At 46.0% G+C, this 26,299-nt stretch overlaps 2 protein-coding genes across 4 annotated transcripts in view; one reads left to right on the top strand and one right to left on the bottom strand.

Moving 5' to 3' along the window:
• Window positions 1-8,396, bottom strand: part of LOC119396061 (splicing factor, suppressor of white-apricot homolog) — a 50,946-nt gene extending 42,550 nt beyond the window's left edge. For all 3 annotated transcript variants that reach the window (XM_037663124.2, XM_049416883.1, XM_037663123.2), the window contains exons 1-4: window positions 8,174-8,396; window positions 6,751-6,923; window positions 3,031-3,138; window positions 2,024-2,088 (exon numbers count right to left, since the gene is read on the bottom strand). In XM_037663124.2, the coding sequence (XP_037519052.1) occupies window positions 2,024-2,088; window positions 3,031-3,138; window positions 6,751-6,923; window positions 8,174-8,358 (531 nt within the window). In that variant the 5' untranslated portion in view covers window positions 8,359-8,396. The remainder of the gene's footprint in view (window positions 1-2,023; window positions 2,089-3,030; window positions 3,139-6,750; window positions 6,924-8,173) is intronic.
• The window catches only part of LOC119396060 (inositol oxygenase), a 254,688-nt gene that overhangs the window by 208,119 nt on the left and 20,270 nt on the right, over window positions 1-26,299 (top strand). The window lies entirely within an intron of this gene.

Here is a 26,299-nt window from a genome sequence, read left to right as displayed (position 1 = left end):
TCTGGTGCGGCGGCAAATGAGGCATGTCGAAAGCAATTTGCAATCGTGGTCGCCGTCACACTCATCCACGCCGCTTGAAACATTTCGAGTGCAGCGTACAAGTCAACATTGGTGTCCCACTTCATCCTCATGTTGAGCAGGAGCCTGTCGATCAGGCGCTTGCAGTAACCTGCCTTCAGCGACATAATCACGCCTTGGTCAAGCAGCTGTATTTTTGCTGTGCCGTTGGCAGGCAGGAACAGCAGCTCGATGTTTTTGAGCGCGGCAGCGGTGTGGTGGGCGGTGCAGTTATCTAAAACAAGGCACACTTTGCGGTTCGCCTTTGCCAGCTTCTCGTCCCATTCGCAAAGCCATTTTGCAAAAATCTCCCTGGTCATCCAGGCTTTGCGATTGGCCGTGTACTTGACTGGGAGCTGCCTCTTCCCCTTAAAGCAGCGGGGGGATGTGCTTTTGCCAATTACGAAAATTGGCAGCTTCTCAGAACCAGTCATGTTTGCACAAAGTAGCGCAGTGATCTGCAGCTTACTTTGTTTGCCGCCATGACACGGCTCACCTTTGAGGGCTAAAGTCTTGTGCGGCAACATCTTGAAAAAGAGAGCGGTTTCATCCGCGTTAAAAATGTCCTCCGCGCTGTATGTTTCTAGCAGCCGCACAATGTTTTCTTTCGCCCACTTTGTAGCCTCTGCTTCGTCGACAGATTGCGATTCGCCGCAGACCACTCTCCCGACAATGTCATGGCGCTCCTTGAAGCGTTGTAGCCAACCCGAACTTGCTACGAAGTTGTCATAGCCTATGATGCAGGCGAAGTCTCTTGCTTTTGTTTGTAACAAGGCGCCGCTCACCGGCAGATTCACGGCCCGTGTGTCCAAAAACCATTTAAAAATGGCCCTTTCGACCGCTTCAAAGGCAGGAGCCCTCATCCTTTTAGCACTTCCTTTCACGCCACGTGCAACAGCGTTGATGATGGACTGCTGCTTGCTTAAGATGATGGACAGTGTACTCGTCGATACGTCAAAGTCTCTGGCCACTTTGCTTTTCTTTGTCCCCGATTCGACGGCTTTTATCATAGCCGCGGCCTTGTGCACCGAGGCAACCGAGGGGAAGGTGGGAATGGGCTCGCGGGCGCAGAGAGAGACCGTGAAGAGGAAGGGGCGCTCCTTTCTGCAGCCCTTTAGGGAACCCGACTCAGCGCCATGAGGAAGGAGAGAGGGGGAATATAAAGAAGACAGAAAAGAAAAGGGCGAGATGTTCGCGGAGTTGCCGAGTCCTCGGCTGTCGGCGGTAGCCAAGCGGATGCCAAGCGGCGCACGTGCAACGCCCTCTCCTCCAGAAACAGCGTGCGCATGGCGGCGCGCCTTGCTGGAGGGTGCGTGGCGGGAGTTTTGAACTGCTAAATACTTGTCGCGTTGCGCACCATCTCAAATTCGCGTTGTGCACTGTCGTGACATCGGCTCAAAATTTTATTTCCTAACAAAATTTGTTTGTTATATCCCATAACAGGCAAATTCTACCTCGCTAAAACGAGGTTTTTAATACATTGGTTTCTATGGGGACTTTCAAGGGGAATTATGATTTGCTCGTTATATCCATTATTTCGTTATGGCCCGTCTCGTTATAACGAGGTTTAACTGTAAGTGGTCTGTACCGTATATGATTACTACACTTAGGTTTTGTAGCAGCATTTGCAGAAAATATTTCAAGGGTTTTTAAGGACATTACAGGAGTTGTTGAAGCACTTTCATGTAATAATTGAACAATAACTGCTGGGGTATTACAAGCCAAAACAATGATACGATCATAAAGCTCGCCGTTGTGAGGGACTCTGGATTAATTTAGACCATCTGGGATTCTTTAACATGCACCTAAATCTAAGAATACGGGTGCTCTTCACATTTCGCCCCCATAGAAATGTGGCCGCCGCGGTCTGGAATCAAACTACAGTGCTTCAGGTGGTTTTGCAGCGCTGCCTGTACTTGCACATGCAGTTTTTGTACTGATGTAGTGAAAGAGAAGGGCTCCTCACCGTGGGTACTGACACAGGAATGTGAAGGCCCCTGGGTGCCTTGAATGGAACCTCGGCCTCGTCCTCTGCAATGTAAAGGAACGCGACATCACGCATCGCAGAATAAGCCAAGTCTATGCACATACCCACGAACAAAAGTGTGAAGCTAACACAGAAATTACATTAGAGCTTAAAGAGACCAGAAATCTAACATGTTCACTTTCCCTAACAGTGATAAGACACACTGCAGTCAAATGAAAGGTAAAACGGGGGGGGGGGGGTTGTTATTCAGGTCAGGTTGTTGCGTGCCGACCAATCCAGTTCAGATTACACAGTGAGGGCCTATTTCAAGATATGAATAACAAATCCTCGGAAACAAAGAAATGTATAGACCTTAAATTGGGACCGAAAAAGGGCTACCTATGGCATTCGAGAAACGGTGCATTTAATGAAATGGGGTGCAGAGGCCACAATACAAAATGGCAAACACACGACATTGTGACTTTCATAGCTGCTCTCTGCAGCAGTAAGTTAGTTTGAGGTGTGATCAAAGAAAAGAACAATTTTTATGATGAAATGTGATGGTGCAATAACCATGCAGGTACTATCAGTAAGGGAATAAATACCGGCAGTACCGAGGCTCAACTAAAACATTATATCCATGTTCATTACATCAACTTGTCATCAAGGTTGGGCTGTGCTTCAGTATCAGGGTTGGACTGTGCTCCCATACTCAAAAGAGCCTCAGCATAACCTAAAAAGTGATGTAAAATGGCAGTATGCATCACAGAGCAAATCTATGTATTAGAAATACATTGCGATTGCAATTACGAAAATGAAGCAGAGCTGTGCAATTTATGTAATCTATCAACAAAGTAACTAACAACTTATTTGAGTTGTAAAACGGGCATCAAGGGCTGGGACACATAAATGTGTATGGCAGAAAACTGGGTGATGCAAGACAGGGGTGACTCTGGCTGTGGCATTCCCCAGAAGTTCAACATGAAAAGGCTACAAACTATACTCACGAGCGTCTTGGGACTCCAGGCCAGAGTTTTCAGAGTCGTAAGAGAAGGCGGTCTCCTTGTAGGTGCCATCCGCATTCAAGGCAACGTTGAGACGCTTGAGCTCTTCTTCTGTAAACATTAATAACCAGTCACGACTCCTCACTCGTCAAGTACACCCAAGTTTGGATGTTTATTTACCATATAACACCACATTAAGGTGGCCATTCTCGTTTTTAATTTCCTAAATTATTTTACCACAATTTTAAAATATGCGAGTGCAAAGTAATGTTGCTTGCTGTCACTTGGAGCAGGTCAGAGCTTTCTTTCATATTCAGTTTCATTACATAAACAGTTAGTATTATGTAATCAACGTCTCAAATATTACAATTAGAGCAAGAATGGTGTGAAAAAACCCCGGATCCAGCTTTCTCTTGTTCTTTATGTTTACAAAAACAAGCCTGAAAGGAACCCCCCAAAGCATGTAAAAAGTGTTGGTGCGTTTTCCACTGCACTAGCATTAATGTGAGGATAATAAAGATGTTTCATATTAATAACTGGCACGAAGGCCCATCAATTGTAGTTGGAACAGGAAATGGCAGATTAGACGTACTTAGACACTCTAGGAGTGGTGTGTGATCGGTGAAAGCCAAGAGCCTGTCCCAAACGACCCTGCTGTAGTCAGCCAATCTGTTCACTGACCTGATATATCCCTAACGGTTAACAAAAAGCATCTGATTCTGACATGCGCTCTGGTTCAAACAACTGCATTATTCATCAGAAACATTTGCCTACATGCCACTTAATTTGGTCAAATGATGGAACATGGTGTTGCAAGTACACTGCTCATAAAAATCCTGAAAACGACACTGCAGGTGCTGCATATGCTAAAGTTATGTATCTCACTTTGGTTCTAAGTGTTTCTACTAGTATATCTCCCAATCTCTAATACCCCAGTCACAATGACAAATTTTAGTGTCACTTTGAGCGAGTGCACTTGTGCCCCCAGAATGTCATTTTGGTAGCGCGCTGCTACACAAGAAAGGGAACTGTACTTTAGAAATGATGGTAATGGTGATGGGTAACTAAGCAGCACAGCAGGTATTTGTTATTTCAGGCAACGTTTCTTAACTAATAATGTGTTATAGCTATAAGTAGCCCTTATAATAACTTTTAGGTAGAAATGCAGTGTATGCGGCCATTGCACGGCGTGTGCTGGGCATTTCCCTTGCGGCCGTGGCTGTAAACAGCCTGACAGAGAGAATAGCAAAGTAGTTTTTGGTAGTACAATATGTTTTAATGGATAACAATATTCCTAATAACGAAAAAGATAGCTTAGAAAGTACTATGAACTCAGCTTCCGATGATAACTAATGTATTCTCGAGCCGCTGCTACCGAGGCTAGACACTCCATCGCAGCGAAGCAAGTTGAGTGAGTTTGGCGAATGCACTCGCCAGCAAGTGCGCTTTGCGGCGAGTGTCACTAAGCATTTCCATGTGACAGCGCGCAAATGACACTAGCGGCGAAGTGCGCACCCTCAACGTGCACTAAAGTAGGCCCGTGTAACAGGGGTATTACCTTTCGTAAAGACTTCCCAGACGCAACATGAAGAGGGGATATGGCTTTTGTGAAAATGTACACACTTTATCAATGATGAGTTACAGTTTGATAAGCAGCCAGGCAGTAGCAAACTGTGACGTGCCATTTTAGTTTTAGTGATACCGTCAATGACGCTGCTGTTGATTATTTCGACATTGTCTACTTCGGGCTTGTCTGTACAGATTCCCACAAAGCACGCTGTCTTCCCACCATCATAGAATTAACACGGATATGGGGGAAATTTACATTCACATTCATTAAATGAGCATGAACAAACATTAAGCAAACTATGGGAGAGTTGGTGGAAATGTGCTTCTCATTATCGTCCATTCAAACAAGTGGCCGAACCAGGAGGAAGACAATACGCGTCTTTGTGCGAGCAAAGGAACAATGAAAAATTAAAGGAATTGATACAAAAATATGAACACAAATAATATTAAATAATGCCAGGTTTTCTGACAAATGGCATCTAAGTATCCCAATTCAGCAAGATGGGACGTCTTATACACAGAGAGGAGTGAAATGAAAAATGCCTTTCTAAATGCTGCAAGCACATCCATAGGGATGTAATCTTCATTTGGCCCTTTTCTCATAGAATATAAAAATGATTCGCACTCTAACTATAACAATGTGTCTTCTTCATTTAATACCATAAAGTACAATCCTAAAAAAGTAGCAGCAATATTAACTCATGTATGACAATGCATCTCTCTACCTCCCTCTGACAGAGTAAAGTCCTAATCAGATGCTGCAGTAGCATTAACAGGCAGGTGTTAAAATACAACTGCATTCGTTAATGCTTTCATAGCAGCGACTACCGCTGGTTTTTATGGCCGTCAGACATTTATGGGAGCTTTATTTTGTGTACTCAAGAGCAACAATGGGTACAGAATTATTAATGAACAATGCAAACTAACGTAGCTAGTAGGGCCACAAAGCAACCACGCAGTTAATGCCGTTGCTCCATTGAGTAGCTAATGGAATGAGCACAGAGCTTGCAATGAATCTACTGATGCTATTAGTGTACACAGCCTGAGTGTACTCTTCCAACTCGATAAATGCTTACTTATAATTTAAATGTGTAAACTCCACTTAGAATAAAAATACTTAATGCAAAAAATTTACGTTCTCGTGAAAATGTTTTCAGCTATAGGCAGGCAGCACTGGGCAGTGGAAATGAGCTTCCCCCGAGCCACCTACAGTTGTGAGTGGAACCTGTGGAGGCAATGCCCAGAGCAGTAGTGAAACAGACATCTCAACTTTTAGTGCAGTGCCCAATACAACAGGTAGGTTTAAATTTTAAGGGGACCCACAACACTTTGAACATGGGTCAGAAAACGCTGCTGATCGGTATTCGAGACTCCTATGAATATGTGAGCCAAATATTATAGCACTGTCCAAGGCAGGGAATTCACAAATACGTTTGAAAAGTCAGCTAGAAATCGCTCACTCTTCTCTTGGCAAATTCCATCCACACAAAGTGTACACAAAGCGTTGTGTTAGAGTTTGTTCCCACTGCAAGTGTGTCATGCACTAACCTCTCGGGTACGTACGTTATGTAGCATATGTACCAAAACAACAATAACCTTACGAATCCTATTATAAAACTGGCTAATATGGCATAGCTTGCCTTATGTGCATCTGAAGCCTTTGAGCAACAGGGCAAACCAGTTTCATCAATATTATATGTAATGGCTTTCAGCAGGGTATACACTGCAGTGTAACACTCCTTGTATAGTATTACTTAGACTTCCAATAGGTGATGTCTAGTATAGTGCTTTAAGCAAGCCCACTACCATAGATGTGCTTCGCAGTAATGTAGTGGAAGTCACCACAGATCAAGACCATTCTCTAACAACAACAACATCTAATTTAGACCAGCTGCCTCATGCCTGTGTCCACTCCTACACATCAAGAGTCACCTGTGTTCAGGCGCGCAAAGGCTCAAAATCACCTGCCCTCACTTAATGCTTCTGTTAATCAGACGTTACTATTTTTCACGTAATGGTCTATCTAGTGCTTGTCATTGTCAAATCAGCATGGAGGGACTGTGGGTCGATACTCATGTGGATGATTAGGCCAAGCTACAATGGCCATGGTCCGGAGCCCTGCCGACGTGTTGTGCAAATGAAATGAGATCCTACCTTGGTAGATGGACTCCTCGTGGAGATCCCTGAAGAGCGCCAGGAACCGCTCCTCTTCACACAGCTCTTCCAGGGCTCTCTCTTCTTCTGAAAGCGAGGCGGCGTACCGATGCGCCGCTCCAGGCTTCGGCTCGTATTCTTCGATGCTGTGCAAGTAGCCTCTTGCATCATACCTGACCAGCACACACAAAGGACGCAGATTAGTTTGCACACTTCGCAATGCGCTTTCAGGCTAAGGGGAGAGACGTTAAGCGAAAACAGGCACCGCTTACTGCTTAATAGGTAACAGCATCTGGGCAGACTTACCAACAAAGGCCCCCAAACCGATTTCTGTTACTTTGATGCTACATCGTGTGTTGACCGTGCTGGCTTTTTTTGGCGCCTTGGTCTGGCTGCACGGCTCATTCGAGCATGGGAATTCTGACCCGTTACTTCCAAGTCCCTGTCGTTGATCCTAAAGTTTCATTACGTACAAGGTCGCTCTTACCAAATAAAATAAAGAACTGGCCATAAACCTTTAGTCAACGACCGACGCGCATGTTGCACTGAGAAAGCTGAAGGTTGAGTGAAGTGAAACACGAACCGTGTCCTCCACAAATGAGCTAGATAAACGCATCACAACCTGCGCTACTGTCGGCCAAAGAAATTCTAATGAGCACCGCCATGCGATGTCGCAAGACCGACATAAAAAGCACAACGTACCTAACCTTAGAACTCGAGCGCGCCGTTTTCGTCTTAGGTTAGGTTTACAGAACCAGGTTAGATCTTATGAAACATTGGGAGAAAAAAAGAAATTTGCACCTCACCACTGTACTTGTCTCCACATAGATGCGACCTTCGATATCTCAAAACCTGGCTGATACGCTACAGTTCGTTGCGCGAGTTGTTCTTGAATACCCTTTACTAAACTGCCCTTTACTATGCCCAAATACGACTAAGATACATTGAAATCGGAAGGGTAGACGTGGTAAACAGAACGAGAAAGCCCATGAAGGTTTACTACGCATCTCACCGCCGGTAATAGGTTTCGGAAGAACAGAAACATCCGCTTAGCACGGAAAAAAAAAAAGAAGGCAGCACGTCGTGTATACCTTTCTCCCTCGTGCCCAGACAAAGCCGGGACGGCACCAAACACACACGAGCCACACAATCACAGCGCAAGCGCGCACCCAATGGGGCACAGCCCTCGTTTAGAACACAAACTGATTCGAAGCGCCGGAGTGCCTCGCTCCTGCCTCCATAGCTGGCTCCCACATCCTGCGGCGCCGCCGGGACGCTAGAACAACTAGGGCAGATTCGTTAGCGGCGAATGAAAGAGAACAGCGATATAAAAAAGCATGCTGATAGGTCAAAACATCAGTAAAAACCTGCACGATTGAAAATCCAGAAAGTGAGGGCAGGCATTGTTTGCTTGGAGACGGACCTGTCAATCATTAGGCTGTTGTCGCCCATCCACGGGATCAAATGTTTGCCGCGGTCAATATGCATCGCCTTTTCGTCGTCCCTGAACAGTTTGCACGAGTAACCGAACACTAAGAGGTCCTCGTCCGATTTTCCACTCCGTTCACCGCCCGCGGCCCACGTACGGCCATTAGCTGGAGCCGCCATTTTGTTTTGCAACACACCGCACAATGTTGCTGGTAATGTTGGGCAGCTTATTAAAGCAAATCGCAACTAAATGCGGCGGGTTAGTTCACCCTCTCTAAAATGTTAAAGTATTCAATCACAAAATAACTTATTTCTACGTCACCTTACTTTTTTTAAGAATGCGAATATATTTTATATATGTGTTATTTAAAGGTCACTCATAGCTACCAAAACATTGTTAGTCAGTTTTGGTTTCGATAAATGTTTCATAACGAAACAACATATGAACTGCACCCACTGGACGCCAATTCAGAGAAATGAGAAAGAAATCGTGGATTTCAATGCCAAAGTAAAGTTTTATTGCACGTACTTTTGAACGTGCTGCATCAATAGGGCAATTTAAAGCAAACTTGACGGGCCAGTGGTGCACACAGCGATATTTATTAAGGCGAAGCCTTAGATGCCTCTCCAAACGCGAAAATTGACCATCGGCGGCGTCAGCGTCCCACCCGAGTCATGCAAAAAATTATCATCATTTCATGGCGTCACTGATCACCAAAATGTGTGGCGTCACTATGACGTCATCATAACGTCACACAACGTGACGACGTCACCACAATAAGTCGGCGCTTAGTCAAAGGCGGGCCAATAACTGAGGCAGTGCCAAACCACGTTAGGCGCAGAAAGCTTTCGGAGGAGGGAGCGGGAGGATCAATGCATCTATAGTCGGGTACAACTTTAGAAAAAAGCGGCATTTGCACCTCAAAGGCGGATGCACACGCGCTTCCACCAATGGGCGCGCGCTCTAGACTGACGTCACGAGCCGGACGGCCGGTGCCTCCGCTCAGCTCAAGGAGAAGAAGCGGGACTATTTCTTTGCCGCGGAGGCAATCGGCTGCCGCGCTTCGGTCATATGGGCGGGGCCTCTCCTTTTTTTCTAAAGTTGTACCCGACTGCGTAGGTCCGGCTAAAGCCCCTCCATGAGTTTTCCGCGGCAGTAGACGCGATGGAGGGGCTTTAGGTCCGGCTAGCAAACCAGAGTTATGCGGCGAAGCCGTCCCCTGTTGCAGGCGACATGCTTAAGCGTGTCGCCGATCGACGTGCCTGACGAGTCACCGACCGGCGATGAAAGAAGAAACACTTCCTTTCTGAACTGTACCACTGGAGTACAAGGGCTGACGTCACAGCCTTGGCAGTGAATTTTTGGGGGGCTACGCCTATTAAGGGGATTATGGCGGCATCCAGGGAGCCGGCGGCGGGGAGTACAATAAGTGGCTTGCGCATCAGCCTCTCCGCAAGGCACGGTTGCTAGCGGCGTTTTTAGAAGAGAGAGAGTGAAACTTTATTCAAGGGAAAGGGGGATCCTGGAGCTTCTATGGCTGGGGTCCGACGCCCAGGGCTCCACTGGCCTTAGCTGCCCGCCGGACGTGATCCAGGAGCGCTAGCTGCACTTCCGGGTCCGAGCTGGCGAGTTGTGCCTCCCATTGCTCGTACTAGGTATTATAGGTTTGCCGAGAAAATTGGCTAAATCGCTTGGTTTACGATCGCACCCCCAAGCAGACGCGCAATCCTGCTACCTAAAGGGAGCATATGCAGTAGCTCTAAATGCATCGACTGAGAAGAAAAAGAAGATGACTTTCGCCTTCGAGCCGTCTTAGGCGAATGCACAAGGAACCCTGTGGGTTTTCTTCTGGTGTTGACGGTTTTAGAGCTTCTTCGTGCCTTTCTTGCACTATTCGACACACATGTATACATGAAAAAAAAAAGAAAGAAAAATAACTATATGCGTTAGCGCTGCGAAGACTGAGGAAAGAGCGGGGCTTGTCGCCTTCTCCTCCTCCCTTCCCTCGTCCTCACCCTCACTTCCTTTTTCCACTCTTGCTAACTATATACTATACAAGGTAATGCCATGCTTTACCTTCTCCCCTCCTTTTCCTCCTCCTAACCCTCACGTTCCTTTTTTCACCCTTGCTATACTATACTATTCCATACTACGCTATGCTTTACCCTCTCCCCTCCTCTTTTCCCTGTTCCTCACCCTCACATTATTCCTCCTCACCCTTACTTCCCTCTCCCTCGCTATACTATACTGTACATGGCTGTGCTACGGTTTGACCTCTCACCTCCTCCTCCTCACCCTCACATCGCTCCTTCTCACCCACACTTCCCTTTCCCATTCCCTTGCTACACTACACTAAACAAGTCTACGTCATCCTTTACCCTCTCCCCTCTTCCTTTTCCTCCTCCTCACCTTCACATCACTCCGTGCTCTCACTTCGCTTTGCGACCCCCTTGCCATAGGCGTGCGCTCAGGGGGGCCGGGGGGGGGGGGGCGGCCGCCCGCCCTATTCACCTAAGAGAGGGGCGCCAAGTCAGCTCCACACATTGACATAATAGGGAGGGGGCGCAGTGTCAGCGCCATACATTGACATAATTGGGAGGGGGGGCGCTGCGACGAACCGTCGCCCCCCCTGAAGAGCAACCCTGCACACGCCTATGCCCCTTGCTATACTATACTATGCTCCTTTCTTGGCTTTGCGTGCCTTGGCATAACGAGGCCCGCTTTGCGAAGCCAGGCGTAGGCGTAGATGTGCCAGGTGGTTGCTAGACAATGCACAGTAACGTCATATCTCGGCGCAGTTTTTGCCAACACCATGCATAGCAACTTCCAGCTTAAACAGCTCCTATGTTTAAAAACAAATACACGTGCGCATGTTTCCACACACCGACGCGCTTCATTCAGCCCTTGACTCTGTCGTACTTCGTTGCAGTTGATGCTACGTGTGCACTGCAGTTTAGAATATATGATGTAGCGTCGTTGGTTGTAATAATCATTAATGACAAATATATGTCAGTTTGGCAAGTAAATAAATATGAGAACTCTAATTTTAGAGGACTAAAACATTGGACTGAAAAGTGTATGTAATGCTTGGTAAGCTAGCCCACAATTTCGGGTGTGCTTGGAGTTCAAATTGGATCCCGAATGGGTCCAGTAGCATCAAGTAGTAGTACATGTTCCAGTTGGTAACCAGTTGACTAGTGAATGGAACCAGCTACTTCACAGTTGGTTTCCAACTGGGACCACTTCAACCTGTTGATCCCAGTTATTGCCAGGTGAAATCAGTTGGATTCCCAATTCATATTTTCACCTTGGGAGGGAACGGTTTTTGGAAGGGTATACCGTTCCTACTAGCGAAATGCGGGACACGCTGGCCGCAAGGGGTGGGGAGGGGGGGGGGGGGGGTGGATTATACAACACAGTGAGAAATTATGCTATGTACAATAATTTATTTTTATCGCATGGCGAGAAATTTTCTCCTGCACATTTTTCTCACCTCCGAAACGGCGAAACAGAGTAACTGGTACAAGTTTAAGTTCGAATACATATTTGTGTAAAGAAATCTGTATTATTCATGACTGTATTATGCTCCGACACGAAACAGAGCTATTAACGTCAACGTAAAAAATTCGATAACTTCAAAAATAGTCACTCACAAAATAGCTGTGGCTTAGAGAGAGAGGGGGGTTTATTATGAAAGAAAAGCTGAGAGGCCGGCCTGAATCAATTTCCTGCGCTTCTACTCAGCGTTAGGAAAGGGGCAGCGGTGGAAAAGCGAGTATAGAGAAGACACTGATGATTATATAGGATGAAGGTGGTGATGAAACGAAATCTTGAATGTCCAATAATATTTACAGTCTCTTGCCTGGTTCTATTTCGCGCGAAAACTTGTTCAGAGCTTTCAGAATATTGCGCTGATGGCGAGCTGCAGGTCTCAACAGTTCCGATACTTGTTGCTTGACAGAATCCAACAAAAAAGGCGGCCATCGATTTTGTTTGTATGGTATGTCGCGGGCCGACGCACAAGAGGTGTCCGGTAGTCTCTGGAATGCTACATACCTCGTAATTTGGGCTGTCTCAGGCACGGCCGATAAGGTGTAGGTAGCGACGAGTGAACGCCACACCTAGTCGTAATTCGTGCAGTAAGCTTGTACTGCACGTTTTCATGGTTGACGGTATTTGTTTCCATACGTAACTCACTAGGAGCCTGGAAAGTACTCGATGCCGCTTGTATAGTCATGTTTCTATAGCTGGCGCCAGAAGCATTCTTCGTTGCCGTGGACCGCACTGCTAGCTGATTTTCTTTTTGGAAGCTTGGAGTGCTTGCAGTTAACACATACTCAAACAGGCTGACCAGATGCGGCTGAACTAAGGGTGCTGCCGAACGATAATAATGGAGAGCAGTACCTCCCATTTCATATACTTTTCTATCATCGAACAAGTAGTGTAGCTTCGTGTCATGAAATTAATAGGGCCCTGCCACACTTTTTCAGCATGGTCACAAAACTCAGCCGATCGGTAGTCGAGGCTCCTGAGAACACGCGAGTCAAAAATTATAGCGCAGCACGCGGCCTGTAAGTTACAATTAATTCTCAAAGTCAGCTAGAAGTTGCTCCCTTCTTCGCCCTATACAAATGATGCCCTACACCCAAATTACTGCGCCATATACCCGAAGTCCACGACCTTAGCTGATTTGAGCATCGTGAGCTGCATAATTACGGTGGCCGCCGCGGGATGCCGCCACGTGCCCGCGTGCGCGCGCGATCACGCTTAAATTAAAGCACGTGTTCGAAAAAAAATGAAAAGACAGAACAGATCTCGCAACTCGAGAGACTAACCAGGACACGAACGGGCAGGAGCATCCTGGACAAACTGGGGATAGCCTATCACAAGCAGCACGGCGACAAGACATCCCTCCCAAGCTCGATCAGAGAAAAGCTCCAGGTGGCTAGCCTACCTAAGAACATGCATCCCGAACTCAATCAGGGTCGAAGAGAGAGTAGAGCCAGGTCTTTACTACAAGCATTCGGTAGGGACAAGGAAGCGCTGTTTGTAGACGCAGCAGAATACGCGGATCAACGTGCATTCGCAGTGGCAGTCCTCAACACTGATAAACAATTGGTCAGCTCGTGTAGTGTACGCGGAAAAAACCCTGAGGCAGCGGAAGAAGTGGCGATCGCCCTAGCCATCGTTTGCCCCGGTTGCAGGTATATAATAAGTGACTCGCAGGCGGCGGTCAGAAATTATGCACAAGGCAGAATTTCACCAGAGGCCGCGGCTATCCTCAAAGCGAACGCGAATTATATCACCTCTGAAGAGACGGAGGAACGACACATTATATGGTTCCCGGCTCATACGTCCCCCCACACCCCCGTACCCAACCTCAATGGAGAGGTCCATCGCGTAGCGCGAGGTCTCACGTTCCGCGCTCGTGTAGAAAGGTCATCTCCAGGGGATGCAAATCCAGAGGAGGGCTGGACAGAGAGAGACAGAATGACTAGATACTGTGACATTACAAAATTTTATCAAAAATCCAGGTGTATTTATCCACCCCCAAGCCCCAAACTCGACAGGGCCCAATCGGTAGATTGGAGGCAATTACAAACCCAGACCTTCCCCAACCCCGTTCACCTCAGGAGGATATACCCAGACGTCTATTCAGACGATAACTGCAAATTATGCGGCTGGACTCACGCATCTCTTAGGCACATTCTCTGGGAATGCGCGGTTATAGGCGACGAACATGCAGTCTCCCCAGATGAAGCTGCGGCGCGGTGGACGGCCGCGCTGCGCAGCTCAAACCTGCAAGATCAACTGTGGGCCATCCAGCAAGCCCGTGAGGCGGCGAGGAGACAGGGTCTCCGGTCCTCCTCGGGGGCGGCCTAGGCCCAGGCCACGAATTTGCCGGAGTTCTGAATAAAGTTGTTACCACCACCACCAGCTCAAGATCATGACGCGCGCTGACGCCATTTACTTTATACTTCTACTTCTTTTTTTTGTCGTTTTGCTTTGCTGTTTATATATTGTATCCTTTACGCATCCCCGCTCCCGGGCACTGAGGGTACAATATATAAATAAACAAATAAATAAATAAATAAATGTGAAATACGGGTCATTTTTTTATATATTCGTATATCTTGCAGGAAGCGGGACGGAAAGGTTGTCACCCTGTTTTTTTTTGGTGAATATGGCGGCACACGGGCGAAACTTTTCAATGCGCAAATATTACATCGCAAGAACCCTAGAATTTTTTCTCTGTGAGAGAAAACGCGAGCCCACTTGTTCGGTTGGAGATAACACGGGTTTGGTATTTCAACAGAAGCATGCACATACATACACGCAAGCTTAGGTTCACGCAAGCAAGGTGCAGCTAGTGGCTCCGAAGGGCAACTTTGGCGCTTTTCTTTATCCATACTAGAATATTCCCGTTTTCAATGGTATTGACCGTACCGTAACCTACAAGGCGGATCAAGCTAGTAAGATGGCAGCCAAGCAGCCGATGTCATAACATTTACCGTCGCTTTGCAACCATTAAGTGACAGCGTCGAGAAAAGAACGTGATGTATGGGACTTAGCCTCCCGCTCTGTGGCCACAATTGTCCCCTGAGACGAAAAACAAAGAAAACCAGTAGTCACAATCACCAGACGCATAGGCGTGCGCAAGGTTCCCAATTAGGGGAGGGGGGGGGCAAAGGTTCGTCGCAGCGCCCCCCCCCCCACTCCACTAACTCCATGTATGGGGCAGACTTTGCGCCCCCCCCCTCTCTTGGGTGACTAGAAGGGTCAATGTACGTCACAGATTTTGCGCCCTCCCTCTTAGATGATTAGGGGGGGCGGCCGCCCCCCCTGTGCGCACGCCTATGACCAGACGGTTGTGTACAAGTCTTCACGAGGGTTCAACATCACTGCTAGGTGTTTGTACAGGGAAGTACGACAGAGTTGTATAAATCATACTCGCAAAGGGGTTTTACCTTTGCGAGTAAATTAAGGTAATGGCGTGACCACTCTGTGGGAACGGCCAAGAATAGGCACCTACTTGTACCCGCCACGGTGGTCTAGTGGTTATGGCGCTCGACTGCTGACCCGAAGGTCGCGAGATCTAAACCCGGCAGCGGCGGCCGCATTTTGGATGGAGGCGAAAAGGCTTGAAGCCCGTGTATTTAGATTTAGGTGCACGGTAAAGAACCCTATAGGTGCTCAAAATTTCCGCAGCCCTCCACTACGGCGTCTCTCATAATCATGTCGTGGTTTTGCGCCGTTAAACTCCATCAATAATTAATTAGGCACCTACTTGGTGTCCTTAATTGTATGCTCTGATATATATATATATATATATATATATATATATATATATATATATATATATATATATATATATATATATATATATATATATGTATATATATATATATATATACATATATATATATATATATATATATATATATGTATATATATATATACATATATATATATATATATATATATATATATATATATATATATATATATATATGTATATATATATATATATATATATATATATATATATATATATATATATATATATATATATACATATACAGCAGCAGTCAGCCACCAGAAAATGAGATGGAAGAGGCAAACAAAACTTCATTACGCCACTGTCATTACAGGCGTCATTCCAAGACACTGAGCGTAATTCAGTGTGAATTAATCTTTGATGTACGTTGTACTGGGCGACTCCGAATTTATTTCGACCACCTGGATTTCTTTAACGTGCACCTAAATGCATGTACACGGGCGTGCTTGCATTTCATAGTAGTAGTAGTAGTAGTAGTAATAATAATAATAATAATAATAATAATAATAATAATAATAATAATATAATAAGAAGAAGAAGAAGAAGAAGAAGAAGAAGAAGAAGAAGAGGAAGAATTCCTGGGTTTTAACATGCAAAAACCACGATATGGTTATGAGGCAGGCCGGATTATTTTGACCACCGGGGGTTCTTTAAAGTGACCTGAATTTAAGTGCACGGACCTCTAAATCTTTGCATCCATCGATACGTGACCACCGCAGCCAGGAACGAACCCGGGTCCTTCGAGTCTTGTTGGCGTTTCATCCTCATCGAAATAAAGAAGGAGAAACTTCCTTTTCTGATCGAATTGCGCCTAAATTGTAATTCAAATGGCCAGCGGGTCTTTTATTTTGTTGCATTGCTTCCGGCATTGTTTTACTTTTAGCCCTCCCTGCTGCCAAAGCGTGCAGTGAAGTGGCTGAGCGACGTAGATACATGTGTTGCTGGTGCTGATCTTCAAGCTATTTGCCTCTGTCCACTGCCTGTAATGCGCACGCAGCATTTGTGTTCCTTTTCTAAAAGAAAAGAAAATATGTACACTAATTTGCCGGCACCTGTATGCTGCTTGTGCGAAGTATTTTACTTCAACACACAGCGCTTCAAGAAACGAAGTGTGAAAGCTTTTTGTGCTTGCTGTCATTCTTCATTACGCGCACAATTTTAAAATTCTACCAGTACTAGCAATTTCATGAATAAAGGCGTTTTGTCGAAACAAGAAGAAAAATGAATGTCTTTTCCGAGAAGCGATATTGTACATCACCCCTTCAAGGGTCCACGAAAACATGCAACTCGATAACATGTTCTAATTCCTTTTAATGTAGCTTATCCCTCGCAGTGTAATCGAGTCACTTCAACCAGAAGGTACAGCCGCCTGGATTTTTCCGCAGCGCAAAGGAGCAAGTACCTTCCCCCATTGCTGTATATGTCAAGTCACTGTCGCGCCTGTGAAAGGAGGAGTGCCGCAGCAAACACATTTAAGACAAGACCACCACGCGCTCACTGTGCTGAGAGGGTAAAGAGATTGGACGAAGTGAAGTGAGGGGGGGGGGGTTGCAAGGGCGACCGTTGTTTACCTGTCGGCAATGAAAACGGCTCGTGCTCCCCCCCCCCCCCCCCCCCCCGGACCTACACGAGGCGAGGACAAACAGATCTCCAAGACGGCCATGGTTCACACACACAAACGAAGAAAGCGGTTATGACTGAAGCGCGATAAACGGGCAGCCGAATCTCAGGTAGCTATGCGTTGTGATGTTCCTATAACGCAAAAGCGGTGTCTTCAATAGAGCGTGCTCCGACCCAATCTCAAGAGGTGTTCACGTGAACCTTGTGTGATGCCACTGCACGCCTGCGGGAAGGGCATCGTGCAGCCGATAACCATTGCCCCCTGAACAGTAACTCGGGAAAAGGCATATACTTGCCCGGCACGTGGCTGCGCGTCTCAGTTCGGGTGTAATAAGAGTTGCGGCACACACGACCGCACCTTGGCACACTAGAATAGACTCACTGCCTTTTGTACTTACGTCAAACCGATAACAGAGCTAAGTATCACTCCCGTAACCCGTTTCCTTTGCATTCCGAAAAAAAAAGGCATTTGTTCGTTATCCGCGCTACTTGTATATTTAACGCTTTATGTGTCTTTATTTGAGAACAAAATGAAAATATGAAAGTGTATGGACCCGTAGCTGCATGGGTAATAAAGGGTACAGTGTAAAACTGGCATAAGAACTCAACCCCAGGGTGGAAGTGAACATTAGCATACTCGTATGTTACATGGAAATCATATCGGGGCAATTTCTAAGAACAGTGTACTGGCTCATGTTTCTCATCTGAACTAAAACATTCGAAATATACGCTCGCTATGAAAGACCGAATTTTAGGTGCGAAGCACCTCATGCACTCGGGCTGTCGGCGTCTCCAGTCGTCGTAGCCCGTCATGGTGTCGCCCCGCAAGTGGCAAATAAGACGGCGCGTTCGCTCAGGAAAAGCTCTGTTTCTGCGACGGACGACGTCTCGGATGGGCGCTGGACGCTGTCTGTAGCAATGAGAGGACGCTGTCCTCTCATTGCTATTGACGTGCCCCTATGGGAAACACCGGTGCTACGCACCTCTCCAGGTTTCACGTTAGTGGAGCTGTCTTGTATAGTATAGTATAGTATAGTATAGTACAGTATAGTATAGTATAGTATAGTATAGTATAGTATAGTATAGTATAGTATAGTATAGTATAGTATAGTATAGTATAGTATAGTATACATTTCCGGTGGAGGCGAAAATGTTTGAGGCCCGTGTGCTTAGATTTAGGTGCACGTTAAAGAACCCCAGGTGGTCGAAATTTCCGGAGCCCTCCACTACGGCGTCTCTCATAATCATATGGTGGTTTTGGGACGTTAAACCCCAGATATTATTATTAGTATAGTATAGTATAGTATAGTAAGTATAGTATAGTATAGTATAGTATAGTATAGTATAGTATAGTATAGTATAGTATAGTATAGCACGGGGTGGGAAAGGAACGTGAGTGTGAGGAGGAGGGAAAAGAGGCGGGCAACATCACCAGCTCCACCGCTTCCTTAGTTTTCGCACTATTAGTGTTTAGCCTCGTTAAACATGCGAAATCTTTACAAGGTCTAAAAAGTAACGCTTAAATGATCGCTCGAAATCCTTATCGTTGCGAATGTTTCGAACGGAAAACTGCAAAGGTAGAGAGTGCTTCGAACCCGCCTGGATAATTGGCAGTCCTCGCTTAAGATGTCAACGGTGTTATGTTTTCTGAAGATTGCGTTAAAAAGATAGTAAAGTAAGCATTAAGAATATCTACACTTACGTCCTTAGTGTAAAATGAGCAGAATGGGAAGGAACCTTAAAATTAAAAGTGTGATCCATCCTGTGATATTCGACCTCTTAGCAAACAACACGCGGTTTCAAGCTAAATTCAACGACCTCACTGTGCTGTCAATAAAATTGTTTCTCTCTCTGTCTCCGTTGTTATAATTAAGAGTAATCGCCGATTTTTTATCTCTGTTGTTTAAAGTTGATGTTATGTTAGCATCACGATCATAATTGGTAATACAAAAGGCGAGATAGCACGCAGCGCTGTTAGCGTTCTTGTTCTGTAAAAAAGCGTGCCTGAAAATATCGTTACGTTCAGACTGTCGCGGATACAATGGTGAGATTTCTACCCTGCATTTTAAATTACGCTTTTATACACGTGACCATGGCGCAGATATCATGACTGCGATAATTCTTTAAATGTCCAACACTTCAATTACCTTGTTTTATTCCTCCTACATGGACTTAAATTGTGTAAATAATTTCTTTTCCTCCCACATTTACAGAGCATGTGAAATTGACATATGTAAAATAAAAATGGCATGAAGTGACCCTCCCAGACACATAGGCGTACATTAGTAACTCTAGAGCAGTTAAATCCTAACTACGTAGCTCTGTAACACCACACAAAAAGGGAAAAGCAATAAAAAGTGCTTGGAGCGTCGCGGATTCAAAGGGCACTGATATGCCGCTTTCTGCAAAGTCAGTGCCTCGCAGTCTTATCACGTTGTTATACTGGCTCATGCTGTTTCTACCTTCGCTTTTTTTTATTCCTAGATGGAATCTGTGGATAGAACAGCTGAATATTGAACACTCCGAGGCAAATCATACATTGTTAACCGAAGATCTGTATGTATGTATGTATGTATGTATGTATGTATGTATGTATGTATGTATGTATGTATGTATGTATGTATGTATGTATGTATGTATGTATGTATGTATGTATGTATGTATGTATGTATGTATGTATGTATGTATGTATGTATGTATGTACGTACGTACGTGAGTATCTGAGTGCACGCATGTAATGATCAAATACAATCCCTATTTTGCGCAAATGTAGGGTTTATTTTGTTCTAGTTTGTGTTCGACCACAGCAGATATTATCGCACCCCTCGTCATGAGCCGCAAAGCGTGGCGAAGCCCACTACTCCATCGGTACCTCCAATGCTCCTTCGTTTTGCCCCTGTCTCTCTCTCTCTCTATCTCACTCTTTGTCTCAGCGCGTACCAGCCGGGCTGACGCACGCTCCTCCAGCTGTTCATTGGCGGCTTATCTCGTATTAAGTCATCCACTTGTTTATCTGTCCACACCAAGGTTGTCTTGCGCGAGATATCACACTCCACTTCACGTCTCGAGGGCACAACAATATCAACCGCCAGACCAAACAATCAGCGTCATTGCGACGCGGCATGTCGACATCAAATGTCTTCATGGGCCCACGCCGGACTTCGTCGCCGCACTATTACAAAATAAATGGCGTGAAACTCTTCGTCATTCAGAGAGCGCAGAAATGTACACTCAACAAAAGTTTGGCAAGAAGCAACCTGGCTTAAAGGTATAATAAAGAGAAATGGTGAATTAATCAGACCGATAAATTGTTCTTTGAAAACTGCAACTAGAATATCAGGGCGACGTTACGGGTATCTAATTGTTTTTCGCTTCTAGTATTTTTTCTAGTACTTTTTTCCGAGTCACCAGCAATGCAATTCCTGTTTACCGATTGACAACTATGTAGGCTCGAAAAATCACAGGCGTAACTTACGAGAAAGAGACAGGAAAAGAGAAGAGTAGACTAGACAACAAACATGGATAGCTCACATTCTAACCGGTATCAAGAAGTTAAAGTGGACCTGAGCAGGTCACGTAATGCGATGTACAGATAACACATGACCAGCTGGAGGGACAAAGTGGATACCAAAAGATGGGGAACGCAGTCGAGGCAAAGGCGTTAGACGAAGTGACAAAGTTGAGAAGTCGACAGGCACAAAATGGCATCGGCTCGCACAAGATGGTGTAGATAGGAGACCACTGGTAAAGGCCTTCGTCCTGCAGGGAACATAAAATAGGCTGATGATGATGATCATGACGCCCTAATACAACGTAAAATCTATGGCGTCACAGCGAATTGATGCGGGAACTTCAAGATGGCGTCGCCACCTCTGTCTTCTTTTTGCGCGTTTTCTCGCACTTCAAGCGTCTTCGCGGGGCAAGAGTTGTTGTTTTGGTATCGTGAAAAGGTAATCTACTAATACGGGAAAAATCATTTTGCTCTTTATTGCCCCTTTAAAGCGGCGACGTTTTTGACAGTTCACACCGCAGTATTTGGTAATCTATGCTTATCTCCTGATTGATATCTTTTTCCCGCGGAAATTTTAACAGTACACGACCGCGTACGTATTGCACATTATACAGCAATATGACGCCCAGCGCAAGTCCCTCCAAATTTTCGAACTATTGGCAATAACCCTAAAAGCAAGCCGTCTGTTATGAGAAAAATGCTCATAAATAGTGCTACAGATTGTCAACCGCACGCTCCTTATAAAGTATACTTTCAGTTCTCGCCATCTCTTTTATAGGGACTCTAAAAGAATGATAGATCAAATAGGTGGCCCTGCGCACGACTAGGCAATTCGAGGTCAGACCAAAGCTTGGGTGTTTCGAAACGAACATAAAAACAAGAAAGAGCTTGCAGACTCAACGAGAAGACGATACAGAACAGGCTTCACGAATTGAAGGGCTGATCCTCGAGATAAAACATTGATATCGATGTTTTATCTCAAGAGACATTTCATCCCCCGTTGCACGAAGCTATGCATAGGTAATGAATGTTTTTTCTTTTTGATTGCCATACTTCGAGGGCTTAACCACTCAAGATAACGACGTACAGGTCAAGGCTGCATTACGGGTGCATAATGCGCCCGACGTGTTCCAGGACGATTTGACAAAGGCTGCCGCGGTGTAGCTTGCCCGTGTGATGGCACCTAAAAGCACTTGAGAGACATCACGAGTGGCGATATTCGAGAGCAGTAATACGACACTTTGCAAAGTACTAGAAAGATCACGCGAGTGGGCGGACGTCAATCCAAACGCCGGCAGTGGTTAAAGGCTGCGATAAAGCTTCGCACTCTTGTGGTCATCGCATTTGTTTACAAACAGAGATCGAGAAGATCGAGAAGACAGGATTCGCGACGTTATAACGCAAAACCCTTAGCGATAACCATGTTCTCGACAGACTCGCGCACTGAAGAGAGAAACATATGAAAAGGAAGAGGCAGGGAGGTTAACCTGGTAGTAATAACCAGTTTGCTACCCTGCACAGGGGTGGGGAAATAGGGGTCGGAAAGAGGACAGAGAGAGAGTGAGATAAAATAAAAACAAAACAAAAAATGCACACATGAAACAACAAACGGTACTTGTCCGCCTCGGTGGTTATACGGCGTTCGGCTGCTGACCCAAAAGTCGCGGGTTTGATCCCGGCCGCGGCAGTCGCATTTCGACGGAGGCAAAATGCTAGAAGCCCGTGTATACTTTGCGATGTCAGTGCACTTTAAAGAACATCAGACTGTCGAAATTTACGGAGCCCTTCACTACGGCGTGCCTCATAACAATACAATGGTTTTGGCACGTAAAACCCCCGATACAACCGCTGTACCTGAATGTTCATCATCATGGCCTTCTTTTCGGAGCTAATGTTTCGATGTGCTTGCATGTTTGTTCTCTAAATAGTAAAGGGTACTATCTCAAGCTGAAAGCGCAGTGTCAGGCTTCGATGATCGTTCCTTGGACGCCGATTCACGGAATGGCGAGCCTTGAACCGATGAGGGCACCGGACACTTGCTAGATGGCGCGTTGTGGCTTTTTTGGTATCCTACAAGATCGGCCGACACCATTCGCTTGAACAACAGAAGTGAGGCGTCGTTCTGAGCAGCGAAACAAGCGCCGGTTTTACGACTTGCCTGGGCGGATAACACCGCTACTGTGCGGATGTAATCCTTTTCTGCGATTTGTCAGGGTCCGAGCGGCGCGCACCGCTTGCGTTATCAACGAGATCAGCGGTCATGAACGGTGGGCGATAAGAATGGCACAGAATCGAGTGCAAGAAATGACCACAACTGCCTGGCCCAGATAGGCGAAGCGTCGCCCTGCCAGTGGCAGCTTTAGAACGCACACGGCATGCACAGTTATACCATAGTACGCAGAGCGTGGAAACGTTTGCATCGGTATGTCAGCGCTGGCTAGAAGGCATCGTGGAGGCACCACGTGTTTTTACAAGGTATGATTCCTCCTTCCGTTCACTGGGCGATGGATCCGGCGTTGCTGTCAGCATGAAAGGCTGGTATGTCCGGAGCCCACAGACGCCCGCTGCTGTAGCATGTTTGTGTCGTACCTGAAGTCCTGAACTACGTTTATAGCATCACTGGAAGCAAACCACCAAAGGTTACGGTAACATGGAAATCGAGTTAAATTCTGGGGTTTTACGCTCCAAAGCTACGCTATGACAATGACGCACGCTGCAGTGTGGAGCTAATCTGGACCACGTGCTGTTCGTTAACGTGCACAATTAAGTCTAATAAGAACAATATCTGGGGTTTTACGTGTGAAAACCACGATGTGGTTATGAGGCACGCCGCAGTACAGAGCTCCGGAAGTTTCGACCATCGGGTGTATTTTAACGAGCTCTGATATTGCACAGTACGAGCGCTTCTAAGATTTCGCTTCCATCGAAATGCCCCCGCCGCGGCCGGGATCGAATCCGCGACTTTCGGGTCAGCAGTCGAGCACCGCAACGCCTATAACCCAACACGTTCAGCGCAAAAAAGGAACACGAAAACACAAGGAAGTGCACGACACAAGCGCTGTCTAACAACTGAAAGTTTAATGGAAGAAACATGTCATATATAAGCATAAAAAAACAAAAAACAAAAAATTTTATCCCCCACCAGGCATATGTAAACACGTATGCTGTAGATAAGTAATCTCAGCTTCTGTGAGAGCACCTATAACCCCACGACGGACTGCTTAAATCTAACTACACGGGTGTGTTTTTCTTTTCGCCCACATCGAATTCGGCTGCCGTGGCTGGAAATCGCACCTGCGTCATCGAGTGTAGCAGCGCTACACTTCACTTGATAGGTTATATCACGGCGAATTTTTCAACTGTGACAGCGCACTTTATGAAATCATTAATAAACTGCATATATAGGGCCTCACGGAAACGGGCGAAGCATATAAATCAATGCGAGCTCTGCAACCTCATTTCTGCTCCCTAAATCTATTATTTTTGCGCTTAGGAAGTCTGACATTCGAATTTCCCAGTTAACACAGCCCAATTAATGGGAACACGCTCCTTTTTCTTTCTGTCATAGGCTTCTAAAATTTAACGACTTTCGTTGGCATGTTCTTGGAACAAGTTTTCTTTTGGTATGTGCGTTCATGATGTGACAAATGCAATTCATATATATCTGCATAACTCAACCTGCGATGATTTGTACCAACTACCACCTAAAAGGGCACGTATAAAACTCTTGACCTGCGCGTTCAATATTTCCAATTTATAAGATTTGCATGGCTTTTGGCATCCTTTCGCGTAAAAGCAAGACCAACCAATAAAAAAATTGGAGGCGACCCTAAAGTTTGACATAGCTACCTGGTAGTGGCACTTGCATGCCAGCATAACTGTGCCCCGGTGTATCCTTTGGTAGTCGCGCTACCGAGGCGGATCTCGGAGGCCACGTATAAATAAGCGTGTGGTTCAGATCCGCTCCGCCAGGTGTCGCAACGATCTCCAGCTGCTCACAAGGCAACCGCCCGCTCTTTCAATGAGGCCAGTTAGTTTCCAATAATTATCCTGACAATTAATTGGCCCTTATCTTGAGCAAACTTATGTCGCGGTATCGTATGTATACAACATGTCTTACCTTGAAACGGAACTATCGATTTCGTACGTTTTAATTTTTAGAATGCTTTTTTTCTGAATATCCGGAAAACCGGAAGTGAGTGCTCGACCGGAAGTGCCTGGAAGAGAAACAAAAGTGTGCTCGGGCCACTAGTAATAGCACCAATCATTCAGTTGAAGCGATACGAACCTGATACCTGTAGTGGTAAACTGTGACATGAGTGTGGGAGCCGCATTGCGATGGGGCCGAAATGCAGGAACACCTGTGTGCTTAGACATAGGTGCGCATAAAGAAACAAAAGCTGGTCAAAATTAATCCGGTAGTCCCCCGCAACGACGTTCCTCATTATCAGGTCGTGGTTTTAGCACGTAAAACCAGATTTCATTAAATGAATTGCGACGCTCTATCTGCTGCTACCAGAGGCTTCAGCACGCAGGTATACGTTGTTCCATGGCCTCATTCCGCCGTGACTATATTTTAACCAGGGTACTTTCGAAGACAGATAGGTAAGGGCCGTATTAGCCATCAAGGATCCGTCGTGAGTGTCCTGCTCTCTTCGTGCGCGCCCTACGAAGTGCGAGTCTCCAAGTCGGCATCCCCAGTCGACCGCTTGGTAACAAGGGCAGGACTCGATAACGTGCCACGCGCCGGCGACTCGGTATCTTGATGCGGTGGAGCCTCGCTCCGTCTCTGTCAACGCGAATACTTTTCGCCCGTAGTAATCTACAAAGGTTGCCGCCTCCGAAGTTGCCGGCAACTGCGGCTTCGTTGACCTTTGCGGGTGATAACGGTGGCGGCAAACAAACAAGTACACCCCCAAAAAATGACTGCGATATCACCGCCTCGCTTGAAGATGTGAAAGAAGAAAAAAAGTTCGCGTGGATATGTGTAACCTCAGGGAGTTTAAGTGCATGGCTTTGCGCAGAAGCACTAATCAGTGCTTCAGCGCAAACGTGCTAAATCACTGGTTTCCTGGGCGAGCTGTCAGAAACTTTGCGCACAGTTGGGAAGTAATATGCCACATCATGAACATCACTTGGATCGCAGTGTGTAAGGACCACAATGTGTTTCGTAATGTGCAAGGGGCAATCTGGGTGACAATAAATAGCGCAAAAGAAACGCGGACGAGGGCAGAACCGAGGCGATACGGGCGCTGATGGGGACGCCAACTCGCCCAGCTTTCAGTTCTGATGTGTAAGAAGCCATTGGAGCTGAAACCGGCCCTTTCTGTGTGTATTTTGTTTCAGTAAAATGTAGTTACCAGAGTGTTAGTAACTGTAGAGGTGGTTTCTTGTCCTTTACATCAGTGATACGAAAACAGACAGCTACACAAGTCTCGACCGTTGATTAGTGTGCGTTGATCCAGCTTTATTTCATTAATTCTAACAGCATCATGTCATTTCAAAAAACACAAACGTTCAGGACTGACTGATCTTAGGACTAGAGAACTGCAAGAATTGTCTATACCGGACCCTTGCGCCGGCAAACACCACAATCGATATCATCACGTTTAAACTATGTAGGCGCCTTTAGGTACGCCGGCAGAATTCT

The sequence above is a fragment of the Rhipicephalus sanguineus genome, chromosome 6 (genome assembly GCF_013339695.2).
Source record: "Rhipicephalus sanguineus isolate Rsan-2018 chromosome 6, BIME_Rsan_1.4, whole genome shotgun sequence".
Classification (NCBI taxonomy): Eukaryota; Metazoa; Arthropoda; class Arachnida; order Ixodida; family Ixodidae; genus Rhipicephalus; species Rhipicephalus sanguineus.
The sequence above is the reverse complement of the archived record's forward strand: the minus strand, read 5'-3'. Positions and strand labels throughout refer to the sequence as shown.